Source organism: Antedon bifida, chromosome 10 (assembly GCF_963402885.1).
Source record: "Antedon bifida chromosome 10, ecAntBifi1.1, whole genome shotgun sequence".
Taxonomy (NCBI): domain Eukaryota; kingdom Metazoa; phylum Echinodermata; class Crinoidea; order Comatulida; family Antedonidae; genus Antedon; species Antedon bifida.
In genome coordinates, this window is record NC_136235.1 from 14,849,482 (window position 1) to 14,872,861 (window position 23,380).

Below are 23,380 nucleotides of genomic sequence, written 5' to 3' on the forward strand. Positions count from 1 at the left end.
AGTGTACTATCCAAGTTTTATTATTCACTGTGTAAAGTTGATTTGATTGCTTGTTTCCTTCAAAAGTTTTGTTGAATATTACGAATATCTAAACTGTTTTTGTCTTTTTGTTATTTGTAGATTCTTGCCTGTATATTATATTATATGTCTTTCAGCCCTATCAATGGTGACGTATGGTCACTGTTGGGTGATGATGAAATAAAATTAACAAAAAGAAAATTACTTTTTAAATAAAATGGACTTTAATAACAAGATGAGTTCAGTACATTTGGATTGTATGATCAATAAAAATACAAAAGATTACCATTTCGAAGCTCCTCATCTGTTTCAAGATCAAGTCGATGTATTTGAACAATGTCAGTCAAACTAGCTTCTGTCAGGTAAGGTGGGCGGTGAGATTTTATCAACATGGATGCCTCTTCTTCGATAATATTTCTCAATAAAACATAGCTTCGTGGAACCTATGAAATAAAAGAAAAATATTTCTGAAAGCGGAACTGAAAAATGCAATATCTTTATATTTTAATAATCTGTAAATAAAATAAAAATACAATATCCAAATGTTTACTTAAGCAAATTAGATTTTATTTTTGTTTTAAGCTGTCAGCTCCTCCCTCCCCTTAACCACATACTTCACCCCAGGTAATTGTTTGTGCCTTTATAATGTGCCCCCTCTTATACACAATGCAAGATCTGCTCTTGTTTATAGTGCATCAACGTTTGGTCCAGAAAGGCTTTTTTTTTAAATAAGAGACAGAACAAAGATAACAATACTGAAGAGGAACTGAAGTAAATAAAAATGTACCAATCTGCCAATAATGTTTCCTTGTCCTTTTGGTAGTTTGAATTCGCTGGCAAAATCCAATATGTCTTTCTTTAACTCTTTCATTCCCATACCCTGCAGGCTGGAGGCATCAACGCATCTGAACATTATGTTCTTTGGAAATCCAGAACTGTTGAAGTAGCGATCTCTGATTAGTGTGTACAGTTTCCTTTCATCACTTGATGGTAGTTTGTCCATGTGAGTTCCAACAATGATCACTTGGTTGTTCACAGATCTTGCCTATGAAAGAAATAGAGACTTCAATCCTATATAAGGAGTCAAATGGCCAAGCTGTTAAGGCATGTGCGCCGTTTACCATACCTAATGACACAACAATATCGGCATATGTTTGAAGGCTGACTCGCTCCTAATTCTTGTTGTGGAACAAGTCTTCTTGGATAAGGACTATTAACCATAGGTCCAGTGTATACAGTTTACCCTTTTGCACTTTAAAGAACCCAGTTCATCACTCCAAATGAGTAGGAGGTTACCCCAGTGACCTGGTTCACAAAATAGCCCCTGTATCATGGGGATTACCACCTATCGGATAGGACAGTAATTAATTTATTATTGGTAATCCTTGGACATAAACAATAATTTATACATAAAATCAAACGGGTCTCTCTTTTTCTATCTTGTATTGCTAAAACCACAACAAACTTTCACATCCAATCTTATGTTCAATTCTTTCTTTCAATGGGACAATCACTGGTAAAAATACATAAATTATTTACCTGAATATTCTGCAACCAAGGTCCTAGCTTATCAATGCCTTCTTCATCGTCTCTTACATCCCATACAAGGATGAACAGTGTGTTTGTAGTCATAAGGCTTTGGTGAACCAATGACAGTTCCGGAGAGCACTTCAGATCAAATATATTGAAAGAAACTGTTGTTCTGGAATTCTGCAACTAAAATTTCACAAAAGTACTCTTACAGCTCTGTCTACACTTTAAGTGACAAAACAGACATGATAGACATGATCATGTCATATCACTACCATATTTAAAGTATATCACTACTATATTTAAAGCATATGACTACCATATTTGGGCACATCACACTTTTTTTTCAAACTAGTTTGATAGTGTAGACAGAGCTTTAGATAAAATGATGGAAATATTAACATTATGCATCCATGGAGGGCCAAATCCGAGATGCTTCTACATTTTTGGAAGAAGTTGTGACGTAAAGTATTTAAACACTGGGTGTGGTATCAAGCATTGTTACCTATTATGGTTTTTTTTTTAACAGCTTTGTGATTTTACGTTATTCTAAGCCTATTAAAAAATTGCTAAAAAAAGGACACTTACGTAATTTATCTTATTAATTAATTCTCTTCCCCAGCACCCATTCCCATTTAAATCCCACTCACACTCCTTCACAACAACACCAGATTCTGGGTCTTCCTGCCATTTGATATCAGTTAGAGATGATATGAGAGTAGTCTTTCCTCCATGCTAGAAAATAATGATATGGCAAAATGGTAGGTAGATTATACAAACCACAAACTTGTGCTGGACCTGGTTACATTCCCAGGCATTTTGCATGTATATAAATGCTATATAATATTATGTATAATACTGTACAATATTTTCATCAAACAAAATTGTACTAAAAGCCTAATGAAAATATAGTAATAATAAAGGTTAAAGGAACGACGAGCCCCATAATACCATAATTATTCGAATAAGCACCCTGGGTCATTTATTCCAAAAGATCTTCTATGAGGGGTGCGGTGGCCATTATTCAAGGAAGTGTTTATTCAAATCTGGCTATTTATTCGAATAAATTTGTTAGGTGAATGAGCTGTTTTTACTAAGCCTAAATAAAATATGATAGATATTAATACAATTTATAAATAAATCATTGTTTTTGTTTGTCTTCTAACAGAAATATATATTTACCTTTGGTCCAATGATCATCATTTTCATGGTGTTAAATTCAACGGACATTCGGTGACGGTTTGTTAAAAACCTTAACAGATCTTTAGTATTCAATCCATTGGGGTTTGCAATAACTGATTGAATACCTTGTGGCTGGCAGATTGGAGCTCCGTTCAAATTTATTTTTGAGAGAAATTGCAGTTCTCCTAATTTTTCTGGAAGTCTTGTTAGTGCATTACAACTAAATTTAAAAAATGAAGAAATAAGTTCTATGGGTGGCAAATCCAAAATAGAAGGTCAGTGCACTTTGTTAATATTCATAAAGTTGATTTTAGGGCAGATGAACCTCTGATTCATATGGAACATGTAATTATAATAGACTATTGATTTTTGTTGAAAAAACGTGATCTCAAAGTGTGCTATACATAAAGACTTTGTTGAGAATATCTTAACATTTTGGTTGTTCTGTTAAACTCTTCTTAAGTAATGTAGGCCTATCATAACAACCAAAGCTCAAGACATTCTAAATGTTCTCAATCTTTTTGTACAATAACCTGATTCTATTAGTGTTTATTTGACATTTATTGCTATTATGACATAAAGGTTTTTAAAGGTCTTGGTTCGGACCAATCATTGTGTAGGCTAAGTAAGCCTCTCCTGTTTTTAATACCGTATCATTAAGTTTACAAAATAGGATGGTATCACACGACAACAGCTTTGTAAACTTTATCGTCATGTGTTTATATACTTAATTGACACAAGCGTCACGCATCAGTATCATCATCATTAACATACCCTTGGAGATCAAGCTCCCACAGGTTCTCCATCTTGCATATGCACATGGGTAGAGAGTTGATTTGACAGCCAGCCAAACGAAGATGCTGAAGTGATGATAGGAATGATACAGGGAATTCTAACTTTGTTCTTGTAGTTTGCAAATCAAGAAAGAACTGTGATGAGGAATCTGGAGATACAGGGGATCTTGGCGATGGCGATCGGCATCGTGGTGACTTTGGTGATCTTGGTGGTTGTAACCTACCAACAAAGATATTAAAAAGTGAAATGTCATAACAGCTAGTGACTTCATTCAATGAATTGATTCAATTGTATATATAAACAATACAATAATACAATACAAAATTAATTGAGCATTTATTTTTTTTTCAACATTGCAAGAAAACATTTTTCAGCTTTTTTAAAAGTTATTTTATGCTCTTTTTTAGTTGATTTGGAAGAATAAATTTACAAGCATAAAGCATAAATGTTAGTATAAATAATAGTATTTTTGTTTGTTTATGTATTTAGGATTACCAATAGTTAATTAATCACTGTCCTATCAGATAGGTAGTAATCCCAGTTGACTCTCCCAATACAAGACTTTCTAAAAATTGGAAACATTCCAAAACCTTTTCTTGGTATCAAAAAGGTCCAAATTAAAAACACAACCGGTATACCAGAATTTCAGTGGAATACCAGAAATTTATGTAGGCCCAAAGGTGTCTGGCACTTGAAGTTATCTAATTAGTATAATTAAGAACCTACAAAAGCTCTGGGGTATCCTCTTGATGAATTAATTTGTTATAAGACAAGTCCAACTCCTGAAGTCCAAATATATTCCACTCACAAGGCTCTGGAAGCTCCTTGATGTAATTTGAAGCAAGTTTCAGTGTTTTAAGGGATACAAGTTTTGTAACTGTTGGAGGTATCTCTTTCAATGCATTGCTACTTAAGTCTAATTCTTTAAGTGTTCCTTCCCAGTATATATGCATATCCCTCTGCTCTTCTTTAATGTTGTTTGCCCCTGCTAATAAAATTCTCTGAAATAATGTAGTATTAGTTAGTTTAATGTGTTCGTATGCAACCACAGCGAGAAATTTACTTACTAACTACAGTTTTGTCAATAACATACAATTAGCTTGTTTTAATGTAGAAGTTTATGAGGCAGTCACTGTAACGTGTATGGCTATCACAAATAATAATAATTATCAATTGTAAAAACAGGTTAAAGAGTATAAACAAGATGTAGTAGAATAATTTTTACATGATCCCTTACCAATGGACATTTCCAAGGACGTGGTAATTTGTTCAAATTGTTGCCTGAAACATTCAATACTTCAAGCGCTGTAGCTCCACATATCCCACGAGGAATAGATGATAGGTAATTATGGGATAGGTTTAAAGTTTGAAGTTTTGAACATTTCCAGGATATGTGTTTGGCATCTGAAATTCAAGATAAAAGGGTAAAAACTGTCTGTATATATATCATCTTTTCTTACTCAATACCCAATAAGGAACTAGTCCCAGTGGATACAAGTACCATTGAAAATTCAATACTGTCATGTTATTTAAGTTTATTAGTATCTTTAAATAGAATATTCTAAAGCTCTGTCTACACTATCAAACATTATGTGACAAAAAAATATGATTTGCCCATATATGGACATGATGATGTCATATCACTACCATATTTGGGAATATCACTACCATATTTGGACACATCATACTAGTTTTATAGTGTCAGACAGAGCTTAATTGTCAATTTCAATACAATGTATTTAAGCTAATCAAATTTAATCATGTATAAGCACATTGATTAGCCATTTTGTATTATTATTATGTCCATTTTTTAAACTGCAAGAATTAATGGTTTTAACCATTAATTCTTGATTTAGTTTTCACAACACTGTGTTTGAAAAAAAAATGGTATAAAGCAAAATATAAATTGCTTGAAATGCATTTTGAGAATTAAAAGGATAAAATATGCTTGTTGTATTACACAAAGCTATATACAGAAGAAATACAAAAATAGTAAACGCATCAACTTGTTAATACAAAGAGTGGATATTTTAGAACAATTATTTTTAATATTTAATATCTGGAAAAATTGAAGAAATTTGGTACTGCAAAGAAATGTAAATACCAATAGCAATTAGGCTTTAAATAAATTTTGTAAAAAGATACAAAAATATATTCAAATGAACTAAAATCAGATACCATTATTTTCTTTACTTGAAAACTTCTTCAGTAAAGACTTCATGTTGTTGAAATGTAACTTCAGTATTGTCAATTGTTTAAGACAAAACACTTCAAATGGTACACAGCTTAGTTTGTTATTTGACAAATCAAGTGTGTTGAACCTGAAACAAAACACAAATAAAGTTAAATTGATGCCATAAAATTTAATTCTTCAACATAGATTTATTTTCCTGTTTTCAAACAGTGGTTATAAATTTGGGTTGAATCACAATGAAACATTTGACAGTAATAGGAGGTCTTATTGCTTATTGAAAGTAGAAGTAAAGAAAACAATAAAATATTGAACAATAAAAGAAAAAATGTAGAAAAGCATTTCTCTACTGTTATACTTCTACTTACTATTGAAGACAACAAGATAATAACAAATGTATTCTATTGTAGTTTTGCATTTGAATGCCATACCACTTTCCCATACATTTCACCCTTTAACATTTAGGAGTGTAGTTGTTGCTTTGTGGTTGTGATGCTTGGCTAGCACTCCAAGGGTCCTGGTTTCAAGTCCCTTCAGGATTTTTTCTAAGGACAAAATTACAACTCCACTCCCAAAGATAATAAGACTTTGTTTATGTAGAGCATCTTGAGCATATGTTTGCCTTGTGAACCTCAGAGGGTCCCTAATGATCAGCAATTGCTGGATGGATCACCCTCATTAAATATGGTTAAAAAAAACACATCAAAGATAGAATTTTGATCAATGTGTTTCAATGTCCAAGAAAAGGCAGCATAGAGCATGGGCAGAGATAACAGATACATTCATGACACCTAGATTGATGCTTTCAAATGCAATAATCTTAAAGATGTATTGTTCTCCAAAACGTAAAAACTGAATAAATCAACATTTTGTAGTTTTAATAAAGGAAGAAATAATGAGTTCATTCAAGACAAAATATATGGTAACATTTAACCTGAAATCTATTGTCTTCTTGACAATGGGCTTATATTTTTTCTTTAAACTACAATTCAATTGTATTAGGTAAATTGACCTAATACTGTGAAAATGATATATAACACTAAAAAAAATTGTTACAATTATTTTTTCAGGGCACAATATAGGCTTATATTTAACAACTCTTTAAAACAAAGTTTGTGTGTGTGAAATCAGAATGACAGAATGTTCTTACCCAATCTCACTAACATTCACATTTTGACCAGGTTCTGGCAACTGCCTAATAGAGTTATCTGATAGGTTCAATTCTTGCATCCATGGGGAACCCCAAAGCAACTCAGTTGGAATGCTCCGCAGGTTATTCTTTGATAAGTCTATGGAACAAAGCTGGCCTTTGTATTCAGGTTGATCAAAGAACTTTACACTAACTAATGGTAAGTTCTTACTTTTCCAATACGCTTTGAGTTTCTGAAAAAAAAATATCTTGTTTATTTATTAATTTCACTCCAAACCAACAGCAATCATCACTATTAACAGGCTGGTTAAAATCTTAATATAAACAAGGCCATATACATGGCTGCAGTCGCGTGCTCAAATTTGAGTTAGTGTTTACCGACCGACCAACCGACGGACATTTTGTGAGCTGTAGAGTCTACTAAAAACTACTTAAGATGAAAAATATAATTCATTTAAGCAGATAGAAAAACAAGATGACATTAAACATCAACATTTTTATTACAGGTTACTAAGTGATTTAAAATGATAGAACAGAAAGAAGAGTCTCAATCACTGTGCAATGAATTGAATTTTAACATATTATTTGTTGGCCTATCTGGTTTAGCCTTAGGTTTTACTTTAAATTATGGAATCACAATCCATATGATACCAGCACCATGGTGTGAAGAAATTCAATTTCAAATTTGAAAAAGAACCGGGTTTTCCCCCAAAATTTATTTATTAAGATATGAGATAAAAATATGATGAGATGAGATAAAAATTGATTTAAAATATGAAAAGCGCAATCAAACATAACATTTTTTCAGCAAATATTTCTGTTATGCAGTAAACAAGACACGTTTTTGTGATGATCAGCTCCTTCATTTGATAATACTACCAAAAATTTAATTTATAAAACTTCAATTATAACATTCAACATTATCAATTGTTAAACATCTCTTTTAATTATCCTAAAAATAAATACTATTTTTTTAAAATCCCCTCTCTTTAGGCAAATGTTTTGTAGTCAAACAATGAACTTTCAAATCCGACAAGCAATGAAGTGTGATTAGAGGTAAAATTGCTGTGCAGAATATGATTGAATGAATAGAATGCTACAATTGTTTTTGCACATTGCATTGAATAGAAGTGGAAAACACTGAAGTGGCTGTTAGTCTAGGACCTGGGTCAGATTTGTATGCATTTAATTTAGGAGAGAATATCTCAACTGTTATAGGATAATTTGACCCCAACGAACAACATGGAATGTGTGCCAAATTCGCTATCCGGGACGAACATGCCCAAAATCGGGGTCAAAGGTTAAAAATGTGTGGTTCTTATATCTCGACAACCACTTGTCATACAGATATGCTTTTGGTGTCAAATTGTTCAGAATATACATATTTATATTCGGTCTAACACAACTTTTAGCGAAAAAATGACCGGAAATGCTTTTACTGACCTTTGACCCAAAAATGACCAAAAAACACATTTTCGGGTTAAATTATTCTTTAAAATGCCAATGGACAAACTATATGGTATCAAATGAAAGCATACACAATATACTACCCATTGCTACCCAACTTGTATTGAAAATGTTTATTTATGAAGCTAATTATATGGAAAATGTGCATATTTTGATTATTTTTATACAAAAAATGAATATTTGGTAGCGTAATTGTTATGTTTTTTTATTTAATATTAAATAATTTAAGTGTTTGGAAAAACTATTTGGTATCAAATGAAAGCCCGTAAAATATTCTATCCATTGCTACCCAACTTGCATTAAAAATCTGTAATTATGATGCTAATTTTGTTAAAAATGTGCATATTTTATTATTTGTTTACTAAAATGAGTATATTAAATAGTGTAAATTTATTTTGGTTTATTTATAATATTAAATAATTCAAGTGTTCCTTAGGTGTCAAATTGTTCAGAATATACATATTTATATTCGGTCTAACACAACTTTTAGCGAAAAAATGACCAGAAATGCTTTTACTGACCTTTGACCAAAAAATGACCAAAAAACACATTTTCGGGTTAAATTATTCTTTAAAATGCCAATGGACAAACTGTATGGTATCAAATGAAAACATACACAATATGCTACTCATTGCTACCCAACTTGTATTGAAAATTTTTAATTATGAAGCTAATTGTATGGAAAATGTGCATATTTTATTATTTTTTTACTAAAATGAGTATATTAAATAGTGTAAATTTATTTTGGTTTATTTATAATATTAAATAATTCAAGTGTTCCTTAGGTGTCAAATTGTTCAGAATATACATATTTATATTCGGTCTAACACAACTTTTAGCGAAAAAATGACCAGAAATGCTTTTACTGACCTTTGACCCAAAAATGACCAAAAAACACATTTTCGGGTTAAATTATTCTTTAAAATGCCAATGGACAAACTGTATGGTATCAAATGAAAGCATACACAATATGCTACTCATTGCTACCCAACTTGTATTGAAAATGTTTATTTATTAAGCTAATTGTATGGAAAATGTGCATATTTTGATTATTTTTATACAAAAAATGAATATTTGGTAGCGTAATTGTTATGATTATTTATATAATACTAAATAATTTAAGTGTTTGGAAAAACTATTTGGTATCAAATGAAAGCCCATAAAATATTCTATCCATTGCTACCCAACTTGTATTAAAAATCTGTAATTATGATGCTAATTTTGTGAAAAATGTGCATATTTTATTGATTTAAAATGTAACTTATTGGACAAAGTAACACCCAATATGAATAATATTTTTAGTTCAAATTAATGTCATATAGTCTAGGACCTGGGTCAGATTTGTATGCATTTAATTTAGGAGAGAATATCTCAACTGTTATAGGATAATTTGATCTAGACTACCCTTAGCCTAGATATAAAAAAATACAACATAATTAATATCTAAAAGTGATAAAACAGTAAAAATATGCACATTTTTAACAAAATTAGCATCATAATTACAGATTTTTAATACAAGTTGGGTAGCAATGGATAGAATATTTTATGGGCTTTCATTGGATACCAAATAGTTTTTCCAAACACTTAAATTATTTAATATTAAATAAAAAAACATAACAATTACGCTACCAAATATTCATTTTTTGTATAAAAATAATCAAAATATGCATATTTTCCATACAATTAGCTTCATAATTAAAAATGTTCAATACAAGTTGGGTAGCAATGGGTAGCATATTGTGTATGCTTTCATTTGATACCATACAGTTTGTCCATTGGCATTTTAAAGAATAATTTAACCTGAAAATGTGTTTTTTATTATTTTTGGGTCAAAGGTCAGTAAAAGCACTTCCGGTCATTTTTTCGCTAAAAGTTGTGTTAGACCGAATATAAATATGTATATTCTGAACGATTTGACACCTAAAGAACACTTGAATTATTTAATATTATAAATAGACCAAAATAAATACACTATTTAATATACTCATTTTAGTAAAAAAAATAATAAAATATGCACATTTTTCACAAAATTAGCATCATAATTACAGATTTTTAATACAAGTTGAGTAGCAATGGATAGAATATTTTATGGGCTTTCATTTGATACCAAATAGTTTTTCCAAACACTTAAATTATTTAGTATTATATAAATAATCATAACAATTACGCTACCAAATATTCATTTTTTGTATAAAAATAATCAAAATATGCACATTTTCCATACAATTAGCTTAATAAATAAACATTTTCAATACAAGTTGGGTAGCAATGGGTAGCATATTGTGTATGCTTTCATTTGATACCATAAAGTTTGTCCATTGGCATTTTAAAGAATAATTTAACCAGAAAATGAGTTTTTTGGTCATTTTTGGGTCAAAGGTCAATAAAAGCGTTTCCGGTCATTTTTTCCCTAAAGGTTGTGTTAGACCGAATATAAATATGTATATTCTGAACAATTTGACAACAAAAGCAAATCTGTACGACAAGTGGTTGTCGAGATATAAGAACCACACATTTTTAACCTTTGACCCCGATTTTGGCCATGTTCGTCCCGGATAGCGAATTTGGCACACATTCCATGTTGTTCGTTGGGGTCAAATTATCCTATAACAGTTGAGATATTCTCTCCTAAATTAAATGCATACAAATCTGACCCAGGTCCTAGACTATGTTAATAAAACTTGGTAAAAACACATGTTTCTTGGAAAATCCCTGCAAACGGTGTGATAATCTCCTCCAATGTTTTAATAGGAGTACACTAGTGTAGAATACAAAGGTTGTGGCTAATAACACATTAATACTAGAAATACGCAATCTTTAATCGAACTCTGTACATAGGTACACAACAATGTACCTATATATGATAGATTATCAAATCAAACATACAATAATGCATAATATGGCAATCTTAAAAGGCTGTAAAATGTGTGTATAGGAAGGAAGAATGGTATTAAACTTATTTCACCCATGTACATTAAACAAATCACGTTGTATTGGCAATCAAAACTAAATGAACTTCCTACTGGTTCATCAGTCAATTGGTCAAACCAAGTGTGAGTCATGGCAGATTGATTCTATGACGTTGTTTCAAGTCACATTATTGTTTATTGTTAATCTAAGAACATGTGATAAAATTTAAGACAATAGTTAAGATTGTTTTGTTCTAATCAGAAAGAATTATTCAGGATTTGCATATTGACTGATGACGTACTTAATGCTTTTACATATTAGCATATACTGCAGGTAGATATCCTGATTGCTCTGGCTTACAAACAAATTTACAGAGCTATTCTATCAATAAGTTTCTTAAGATCATGTGATAAAATTTAAAACAATATTGGTCTTGTTCTTAAGTCATGGGGTCTACCCAAAGTTACTTTAAATGACGTACAATAATTGTTCCATCAGTTACGCACGTATACTACTTAATTTTAGATATGGTTATTGCCTTTGGTATTATTAAGGGTAATTACCTAAAAAATCATCATCACATTGCTTATGAGTGTCAACAAAATCAATAATTCATAAGAATTATATACTATTGGTTTGTTAGCCTGTACATTATCTCACTAATTTAGGAGGCTCGCACATCAGATTTGTTTTCATGGTGCAAAACAAATATATATATATATATATATAGAGTATCACGGTGCTGACGTCACGACGGTAGGTGGCGCTGCATGGTTGCTAGCCAACCAAAAAATGTGTTCAACCTGTCTGAGTGATTCTCAGGTCACCAATGGTTTGGAATAGGCTTATTGAAGTAGTCATTTTAAAACTTAATAATTTTCAATAAAAACAAACTAAAATTTCAAAAGATCACTAATTTGTTTTTAATAATCTATTTATTCTTCAACTACAGTTTAAGTTTAAAAAAATCAAGCTTAGATACATAATTTGATAGAAATACAGATCTATACAGTTTATCAACATAGTAGCGTTGAACGCATTTTTGGTTGCACTAGCAACCATGCAGCGCCCTCTATATTTGTGACATCACACCGTGATACTCTATATATATATATATATAATAAATAAATCTGCAAGATTGAGAAACATTCTTGGCTCATTCCACAAAATGTTACTGTTTGAAACAAATTTACTGTACAGAGCTATTTTCTATTCAAATTAAAAGCGACATTTTCAAGTACTAGAGTGAACTGCGTTCTTGCTAAACTGCGTTCTTGCATGTTAAAGCTTAGTTCCTACTAGGACACAGCACGAGGACTTAAGAGCACAAGGAAAATAATTTGACCAATCACAATGCTATGGATCATCCATAATCGCGCAGTGATTACTCTTGTTGCATTCCGTCATGGTGGGAACCAAGCTTTAAGTTGATCCAAATCATATCCGAGATACAAACAAAGCAATGTACTCATGTGATTAGTTAAATCTATGTCGTCAATACCGATAGAACTCCCTGTTATGTACATAATAACAAAGCAAACTGACTGCGATAGAGGAAGCGTGTAAGTTATTTACCAATTGTTAATCAAACTAATAAGTGGTGATGAAAGAATGAGCACAATACTTTTGTCTTTTAATCTAAACATAACTGTTCAGTATGTATAAACATAGAACATTCTCAGTTTCCATTTTCCTTCGATGTAAACCGTTTTCATTGAAAGGAAAGTGAATTTCTTGTGTAGTGGTTTTCTTATACTTACTTTCAGATTTTCATCAATACATATACATTAGAATTATGTAACAACGCGTATCATACAGTAATTCGGTTGTTTTAAGCTACTGTACAACAGCTCTTCAATTGATGGTACTTAAAGATGCAAATATCTATCCAGGAAGTATTTGCAATAAATGCGACTTAGAAATATTATTAGAGGGTTTGTTTTGCAAGAATCAATAAAGAAACATGTTTCTTTACTGAATATAAAAATGCAAACATTAAAATCATAATAAAAAACTTAAAAATATACAACTTCACAAAACAAAAGAAAAGAAACTAAAAAAAAACCAAAAACTGGGAGGATTAGTATAACAAATGTGTGCAATGTTAATGAAAATAACAAATTTAATTTTTCACTAATGAAAAAAAATTTGTTCCACTGCATGAATATAAAACATTAATTATTTGTTTTATATAACAGATACAATGTAGATTTCAAGGGTATTGATAAACTGCGCAAACCAAGCGCAAACAGCGCAACCAAGCGCAAACCTTAAAAAACCCTGCGCAAACCTCCTCCAAATGGCTTATTATTGGTTCTATCATGACCAGGACTGTCATAGCAAGTAATTTATGAAAAAAAAAATTATGAAATTGCTGTAAGTTGGGTGAAAAACATCATTTTTTGGGTAAAATGTCAGATTTTACAGTGTAAATCACGCAAACCTAAAAAAAACCTGCGCAAACCTCCTCCAAATCACTTATTATTGGTTCTATCATGACTTGGACTATCATAGCAAGTAATTTATGGAAAAAAAAAATGAAATTGCTGTAAGTTGGTTTTTTTTTGAACGAAAAACATCATTTTTTTGGTAAAATGTCAGATTTTACAGTGTAAATCGCGCAAACCTTAAAAAAACCTGTGCAAACCTCCTCCAAATCACTTATTATTGTTTCTATCATGACTTGGACTATCATAGCAAGTAATTTATGAAAAATATAATTATGAAATTGCTGTAAGTTGTCTGTTTTTTGGGCGAAAACATCATTTTTTGGGTAAAATGTCAGATTTTACAGTGTAAATCGCGCAAACCTAAAAAAACCTGCGCAAACCTCCTCCAAATCACTTATTATTGGTTCTATCATGACTAGGACTATCATAGCAGGTAATTTATGAAAAAAAAAATTATAAAATTGCTGTAAGTTGGGCGAAAAACATCATTTTTTGGGTAAAATGTCAGATTTTACAGTGTAAATCGTGCAAACCTAAAAAAAACTTGCACAAACCTCCGTCATGGTCATGATTGCAACAAGAACGAACATTTAGATAAATAACTAGAGTTCAATAGTTTAGACAGTGGGTAACATATTTTTGGTATTGATCTTGAAATTAAAATCAGTTGAGTTAAATAATTAATGACAATTAAAATTAATGCTAAAATTTGGCCACTTGTAATAAACTTTTTGTTTTTAAAAAAACAACAATGCTCAGACGACATAGTTTTTATCTGGATACTTTTTTTCTGAATATACATTGGTAATGACAATTATGACATGCTGTGAAGGTAAAATTCCCTCAGTGTTTTCATAGTATTATTAATAGGTGAAAGGAAATAAGTCATTTCCAACACTCAAACGTGACAAATCACTGATTTGTCATAAACAATACTAAAGTTGATCTTGCTTATTTTTACAAGAAAGAGTGATGTATGTATCCGTTATTTTGCATGATGAATGCTTGGATTCATCAACGATTTAGTAGAATAAAGGGTTTGAATTTATCAATGAAACATACTCCCATGCCAAGCTCAAAATCAGGGAGTTATGGAAGCTAGATAAACACTAACTTGTGCATTATGAAATGTTATTGTATTCTTTCTAGTGGAAAAATTCATATTAGTAATACTCACATCTGACTCTTCCATTTTGTTCACAAAATAGTCAAGAATTGTTCCAATTTCGCTACCATAATGTTCAACATCCTTTTCATTGATAGTAACCATTTCAAAGAGATACTTTTTTAATGCATACAAATTGTCTGTATTTAAAAAAAGCAGAAGTTTGAATGATTACAATATGAAAACAACATAAATGTAGCAGCAAGAGTTTAGAATCTCAAAAATGATATTATAGGTTATAAAAGGTAGAAAAAAAAGTTTATGGTTTTCATATTGTAGGGTCTCCCTTTCTGTATTGTTGTAGGTCCTACATCCTGGGTTGCTGGTACTCAGGTCTCTAGTTTCCGACCACCTACCCAAAAATATTCCAAGGTCTTCCAGCATAGAGTTGATTAACTTAACAGCTACAGTACCTTTCATTCAGTAAATTTCTGAAAATCCATTTATAGCATAATACTCCTTGTTGAAGATTACAAACTTTGCCTTTGAGACAATTCTACATTTATTAGCTTAATAAACATGTAAGCTGAGCTTATAGTATCATGCGAAGAATTGCTTATTTTTGTAGTTATCTTTCATAAAACCATGGAGAAATAATGAAACCAAGCCCAGCGGAAAACAATTAATGTAGGTTTTCTCCTTTACTTTTCATCCGTAGCTCTTTACTTTGTAGGCGTTACACATACTTTGTGGGCTTTGCGCTTATCTTGAAAACTGTGCACTACTTTCTAGCCTTTGCGCTTAATTTACAGGATTTGTGCTTACTTTAACCATGGACCTATAAGTATAAATTAGATTTAAATCTAATTAATACTAGGTCCATGCTTTAATTTTACAGGCTTTGCACTTAATTAAATTTTGCACTTTAGGCTTTGCACTTACTCTGTGGCTTTTGTATGACTACTAGAAATAATATTTCTTTTTCTTGAATTGTAATATTAAAACAAATAATCATGCATATTATTTACTTCTTTATTTCCACTCACCTTTGCCAGAATCTGGAATATTAATAATAATATTTTGTCTATCTTTTGCATATTCTGTCCAAAAAGCGACCATTTCATATTGATTGCCAAGAACCGATACAAACATTACATGAATAATATCTGACTCTGTTGACACAAGATCTTCAAAGAAAATAGAGCAAACAATGATATTATACTATTTAATTATACCTATTGTTATGCTAGTATGCAGGTTATTTTTGTATTCTATTAGTTAGGAGATGAAGAGCAGACAATATTATACAAATAATAAATTATATTTGTGCAATGGAACAAATAATTCCATAAGGTGAAAATAGAGAATTGAATATAAAAACATTTATTTATTTTTTACTGTATCTAAAGTAGATCCTTGCTCATTTGAAGGTTGTGATGAAATATTAAGATTGAACATGCATAATACAAATTTGCATAATGAAAAAATGTCACATGAGTTCAATTGAGCATTTATTAAATTTTCCAATCAAATGAAAAGGTGTATGGTGTAGACTAAATATGAGTGTGGGATTTAAACACCAAAAATAAGAAAGAAATAGAAATAGTTTGGAAACATAGTATTAGATTCATAGACAATCAAACAATTTGAATGAAAAAAAAAACACAACTTAATTCAACAAAGAAACAGTCAATATTGCAAATGACATGTTTTTGCCTATACTGTAATAATAAAAATAAAATATTAAACAAATACTTTATTTATATAGATTCAATTAAAATTTTCCTTTTTATTGAAGCTTAGTAAGTCTTTAAAACTTCTCTTTCAAACAGAAACTGCATTTATTTTAAAGTAATTCTATATTTGATTTCTATAAAATTGAAACAAACCTTTATCTTGTAGCGATGCTAGTTTCAATAGGTCATTCACAATTGGTTGATGACCATGGTAAGAAGCAATTTCAATTGGTGTTCCCTTTAGTTTAAATAGAAAAAAAAAAAGAATCAAGATGTGTTTGTGGTGACAGTTGATCTGTTTCTTCTGCAAACACCAACCATATGAAAATAGATTATTTAAAAATGTCATTTTATATCTGCCTTTACTCTAAATACCATTTAAATCTTCAAAAAATGTTTTACTCTGGTTTTTATATTAACTATCTGTATATAATTCTTTACGTTAAACCATTCATGAATACATACATACATTTTGATTTGTTTCAACAAGTCTTCATCTGGCAATGACTACCACTAACAAGATGAAACGTCGCATACATACGTATTCATGAATGGTTTAACGTAAAGAATTATATTAAATCAGTGCATGGTCAATGATGAAATCATAGTAATACCCCAAGATACTTGTTATTTAAAAAAGCCTTTTTACCACTTTAATTATGCTTCAATGAGCTGAACGTTTTATAATAACAATAACATTTGGTAAAAACTATATGAAATCACAAAGAGGTAACTCATAAATATCTGATACAGTAGCATTTCATTTGCACTCTGAACATCAGTTTGATATTTGAAAATATGCTGAGACAATTTAAAAATAAAAAATTTAACGTTGGCAGCTCAAACTATAGCACATTTTGTGAAAAGTTTCATTTCAAATTTAAAAGTCTATTACTTTCACAAGGATTTGTTTGATTACATTTAATTAATTATGAAATTCTAAGATGTAAATCAATAATAAGATTATGGAATTCATTTCAAGTTATGAACTTTGACCGACTTTACAACTTAGTATAGGCATGGTATAGCTGGAAGCAAACTTTATGTACATGTCACTTAGATTACAACTATCTCCAATCTCTATGATGTCACTTAGAAGAAAATGTGAAGAAAACCTAAAAAATTTATAATCACAATGAGATAGTTAAATTGTAAAATTACTTGATAATGCCATAATAAACATTGCAATTTGAAAATAAGTAAGTAAAAGCACTCATGAATGTTAAGGGGGGAATTTCTTTAAACGTTTGGGGATAAATGGTTTAATGGGTATATAAGCTTGCAGACCGTGACTTTGAATGTGTACACAATGTTTAGGTTGTGATAACACACAGTCAATTTGTTTGAAGTGCTTAGCTTATGTAAAGTGTTACTATTATGAATACCTTTCGATAATAAATAGATTTTATTGTGTGTGTAAAATGAAACTACTACTACTTCTAATATTACAAAGAATTGTAGTGAAAAATTCCCATGAATAAACTTCTTGTTTAAGCAGGCATTGATATCAAAGCTAAGGAATAAACTTCCTTTAAAATGTTGTTATTGTTGAATAGGCCATTTTTATATTACACAAGTAATTCACTTCACCAAAAATTGGATCTACAGTACAGTACTGATAAATCTATAATTTGAAGGCAAAAAATAGTCAGGCATTATCTTGAAGTTTTTGGTTTAAATTTAACTGTTTATTTTGTATTTTTATATTAAAGGCAAACCATTATTTGTTTTAGTAGGTAAGTAGAGTAATTTGAAACTACAAATGGCATATTCAAAGTTTTTTTTATTATTATTAATCTTTAGTTTTCATGTTTTGGGGTAAAATAAAATCTTTATAAATTAAAATATTTCTACTATCATAATAAGTGAACTTTCTGACATTGCATACAAACCCTAAATGTTTATCAGATTATGTTCTTGTTTTTAGTCGCGTGGACGCGACTCTATAGTTCACTATGTCGGTCGGTCTGTCGGTCCAGTATCACTATGCGTTTTAACGCTTTTCTGTACTTTTTGAACTGTTTTGATGTACAGAAAAGTTTTAAAGTATTACTTTTTGAAAGTTCATTTTTTTCTGAGAGCACGCGACTTATGGCTGTTGGCAATGTTTAGGATAATTCTTGTTTTCTGGAAAGTCTGTCATCCCAAATGTCTTTTTAATGATAAACAAAATTTGCAGTATGTTTTTTTTACAGTCACAATTAAAAATGTCATTTTTTGGGAAAATTGCACGATAGTGCAAACCTCCTAAACTACTTACTGTAGTGTCGATCATATCAAAACTTGGACTTCAGAGAATTATGAAATAAGTAGATTCAAGAAATTGTATGGGTCCACTTAAAATATTAAAATGGAAATTCATTTTTTGGCATAATTAGGACAATTTAAAGAAATCTACAAGAAAAATACATCAAATTTCACAAACGCTATAGGCCAATTTTAAAAATAAGGTTAATAGGCCAATGTTAAAATACTGTTACGATTAAATGGATTAAAATAACTTTTTAGAGAATACTGGTTTATTTGATACATTTTCTCTATTTAATTAACATCAACAATTTTTTATAGAAATTAACTGTTTTTTAGATGAAACAATTTCAAGAAAATACTGTTTCTTCATAACAATGACATGCAGTTCTTTCATTATCTTGATGATTATTAATGGCTTCATTTCGTTCTCATAGGGCCTGTTTCTGCTGCAACTGCTCAAAATACGGTATAAAAATACGGTATAAAATACGGTATTTTTTATACCGTATTTTTTAGTACCCTGTTTCTGCTAACAATACTTCTTGGGTGGTCGTGTTAAATTTCATCCTTTTTACCCAAATTGTCATTCATTTATTTGGTAGATAATTAAAAGTCGCAATAAAAGAAGTTACGCCTCACTTTCAACAGGCTAGCCCTAGTGATAGAGATGTTGTGAGAGCACAGAAAACACATGGGGACAAGTAATTCGTTCCCTCCCCGAGTTATTGTCTTTCGCAATGTTGTACTGCTTTCGCAGGCTCTTCAGCTTTGAGTTTACTTGCTTTGGAGACAAGTCTATTCCGTACTCCTGCTTTATTTTTTTAGAAATGTCTTTATAAATGTGGTTGTCCCTTTTATTACCTTTTAGTTGGCCGGACATTTAGCTTCCTTTCCCACACCCTCCTTCCCCACACAGATTTATATAGTAAATACTGTGACGTCTTCGCTCCACATTTTCGCCGAATATATCTATACACGTGTGTAAAACAGCTGACAGCGACAGAAAATAAAAACACGATGTTGACCTCATGTCGCAGGTAAAAAAAAATACGGTATTTTTTATTGGCAGCAGAAAAGGGTACAAAAAATACGGTATAAATTTGTAAATACCGTATTTTATCCACAAATTTTGTGGGGAAAATACGGTATACAAAATACGGTATTTTTTTTGTGAGCACAGTTTCTGCTGCCAAAAAAATATGGTATAAATACGGTATTCAAAAAATACCGTATAAAATACGGTATTTTCTTGGCAGCAGAAACAGGGCCATAGACAAATAGACAGCTTGTTGTTGTATTGTGTAAAGTATAGCACTATCTATCTGTATAAATGTTTATTGTCATGTCACCATTGAGTCAACAGGGAAGTACTGTAAATGGAGAAAACCTATTTGCAATTTTGTTTTTGTTTCTTTCTTTTGTTGATTTTAGTAGATCACCTTACCCACCCCAGTGACAGGAAGTCTCAAGACTTTTACTTTTTTATGTTTCCTTATTTTGTAATTACTATACATTATCATGTATTTTATTATTGTATGTATTATAAATTGTAATTGCATGTTGCATGTAATTGATAGTGATTTTAATAATAGTTCAATTTTATTATTATGTTTATCTAATTTTTCCTGCAAGAATGATTGAAATAAATAAACCATTGATTACTTTTTAATCTTCACTTTTTCACGCTGCTGCTCTAGCCTGCTACGTTACAAGAGATGACTTATTTATTAACTGAAAGCAAGCAGCAGTTATAGTACTAGACACTGACATTTTTGCGAAAAATGATTCTCGACTATAATTTATAGGTACCAGCTGCTGGACCCAAAAAACGTCTGGGAAAAGAGTCTAACGGTTGAATGACAAATCCCAAAGCATTTCTGGTATTTATGAGTCCCATTATATTATATAATACTGTAATTTGCTGTCAGATAATCATTGAATTATTATCAAAACAGTCCATTGAAGTTTTTGTTTGTAATAGGATACTTCACACTTGAAGTATCTAGGCCTGATGAAGTGACCCCAGACTTGACCTTAGCAATAACAATAAGCGAGCAGCGTTTTTTGTAAGAAACATTTCTTGTTCAATGTTTAATCAATAAGTGGAAACAACCAATTCAGATAATAAAACAAATGAAAAGATTAAAGGCCAAAAGAAATATACTGTACTGTAGTTCTTTCCAGCCACCTGAGTGTGACATTCTGCCCTGTAACAAAACGTTCATCTTTCATCTTTTTTTTTAATGTTGTATTATTCATTTAGGAAAAAAACGCAGCTGATATAAACTACATCAAATATTGTATTATTATTATTCTTTATCAGTACAACTCATGGCCAAAAAATTGCATGTAAAAAAACAATATCGCATAAAATATATATGTATAAAATCTATACAGCATTAAAAATGTAAAAAACTTATATAAAAAGTAAAAACATCAAGATACAGGCATAAAAACATCAAAAAAGGCAATAATAGCAGTCGAAAGTCAGCAGGGAGGAAAATTATGAATCTAATAATTTTATGTAGAATGGTATTGGACTGTTGCTTTAGTAACTACTTGGGTTATTTTATTTCTAGTTCTTAAATTACTACCATGACAGCCAAGTCTGACGTAGAATTCAACTGTGGTTCGGTTGTACAGTATTTATGAAATGTCAAGCTAATGCAACATGTATTCACAAAATGAACATTTACCAAAATCCTGCAACAAACTTTTGAAACAAGATGATAAGAATTGAAACTTAGAACATACCATTTTTCCTTCATGGTCCAACGGCATTCCATACTCGTAAAGAAACAAAACAAATTCTTGATTGCCCTTTTCACATGCTTTATGAAGCAACTCCAAAGATCTTTCTGTAGGTTGCCGGATTGGAAGATCGGCAACATTTTCATCTTTTACCCGTGAATAATTTGGGAATGTACAACGAAGAACATGAAATTTATTTTCATTCTCCAATTTTTTGAGAAGTCGATGTGCTGAAATATTATCACCATTGTCAATAAACTCTTCCAACTTTGACGTCACCTCTACATTACGAAATAAACAAAATGTGGTTAAATTAGATGCTTAGATGTTCGGTATGAACTCCATTTTACCCATTTATATTCAAGATTATTTATGTTCTGAATTTATCATTTAGTGAGATTGTCTGTAGATAAATGATTGTTTAAATTCAATTCAATTTTTTTCAATTTTTAGCTACTGTTGCCACCAAGAGCAAATATTCGCATAAACATACAAATTAATATAAATGCCAATAAAAATACAAATATTTACAATCAATATTTAACAATCAATATCCAGGAGGGCAGAAAAGCAGTTAATATTGACCTTACTAAAACTAAGAAAGAGAATGGAGAAGCAGGTAAATTGTTTCAAATAAAAAAAGAAGAAAAATACAGTACCTTCTACTTCAGCTTCAATGGGGTCTTCTTTAGACGCCATATTCTAAGCGAATAATGCTGAGCTTACTTCCAGTTATTTAGTGCTTTAGCTACTGTACCCACAGCTGAGTTCACTAGGTCATCCTTCCGGGATAGATAGGCTATGTATTATATCAGTGGCTGATCATTTTAAAATTAGGCCTACGTAACTCTGACTGTATACCCTCTATTGCTTTATTCTAGATCCTGATTTATTTCACTGCAGGTTAATCGTTTGATTGGACAAACATATTACAACCAGGAATCCTTAGTCGGAAGTAGCCTACTGTACGTAATTTGTGTTAAAATATCGCTTTCCTGGTGTTGGTGGTGTGGTTGTTTACAAAATGTCAGCGTGTGTGTGCAGCTATGCGAATGCCGCTTCCGGGAAATCCCCTTTGACGACGATTCCATTTTAAGTTTAGGGGAGGCAGTATTAGGCTAAATAATGTAAATGCAATTGGAAATAATAGATTTCGGTTTTATCTAAGTAGGAACATTTTATTGAATTTATATGAAAATGTTCAATTATGTATGTAGGTATAAACTATTAGTATAATATTTACACGCGCACCTACCTCGTGTCAGAAATATACAAAAATGGATTCGCCAGGCTCTGGTGACCTGGTGGTACGAGGAGAGAGCTTTTTGTTGTTTTTATAGAGGTCAGTCTGAATGTTTTCTTAGCTGGACTGGACTGGACAAAATATGGCAAGCTGCTAATTACCCTAGATGTGTATAACTAATGTGGAAATGTAATGATAATTGATAGTGTTGGTCCTAAATTAAAAAGATTATATTGTAGACCGAACGTTCAGAACAGTCAGTTGATTATAACTAGCTAGGCTAGCTAGTAGTAGTAGTAGCCTAGTAGGTCATTATTGGCATGCAGCCATACTATATGGCTGATTATGGGAATGGAATATGCCTAGAATAGGTGCGCCTAACTACTAGTAGAGACCTACACTAGTACTACTTACTCTACTACTAGCCTACACTGTCTAGGCTAGTCTAAACTAGGTTAGGCCTAGCCAGGATACTGTCTGTGACTCTGTAACATTTTAAATAATTATTATAATGAGTAATTTTGACTGCTAACTATAGGGGCTAGTAGTATAGCTATCACAGTCAATAATTTATCACTCCTACCTAGTTAAGTCTTCAATAA

At 31.0% G+C, this 23,380-nt stretch overlaps 1 protein-coding gene across 1 annotated transcript in view; it reads right to left on the bottom strand.

Moving 5' to 3' along the window:
- LOC144853865 (leucine-rich repeat serine/threonine-protein kinase 1-like) overlaps positions 1-22,544 on the bottom strand; it is a 31,144-nt gene extending 8,600 nt beyond the window's left edge. The window contains exons 1-15 of the mRNA XM_078711718.1: positions 22,195-22,544; positions 21,539-21,816; positions 16,688-16,772; positions 15,845-15,985; positions 14,871-14,998; positions 6,867-7,099; positions 5,704-5,846; positions 4,763-4,929; positions 4,252-4,526; positions 3,505-3,744; positions 2,731-2,950; positions 2,137-2,283; positions 1,558-1,734; positions 806-1,063; positions 305-461 (exon numbers count right to left, since the gene is read on the bottom strand). Coding sequence (XP_078567844.1) covers positions 305-461; positions 806-1,063; positions 1,558-1,734; positions 2,137-2,283; positions 2,731-2,950; positions 3,505-3,744; positions 4,252-4,526; positions 4,763-4,929; positions 5,704-5,846; positions 6,867-7,099; positions 14,871-14,998; positions 15,845-15,985; positions 16,688-16,772; positions 21,539-21,816; positions 22,195-22,234 — 2,689 coding nt within the window. The 5' untranslated portion in view covers positions 22,235-22,544. The remainder of the gene's footprint in view (positions 1-304; positions 462-805; positions 1,064-1,557; positions 1,735-2,136; positions 2,284-2,730; positions 2,951-3,504; positions 3,745-4,251; positions 4,527-4,762; positions 4,930-5,703; positions 5,847-6,866; positions 7,100-14,870; positions 14,999-15,844; positions 15,986-16,687; positions 16,773-21,538; positions 21,817-22,194) is intronic.
- Between the last annotated feature and the right edge of the window lie 836 nt (positions 22,545-23,380).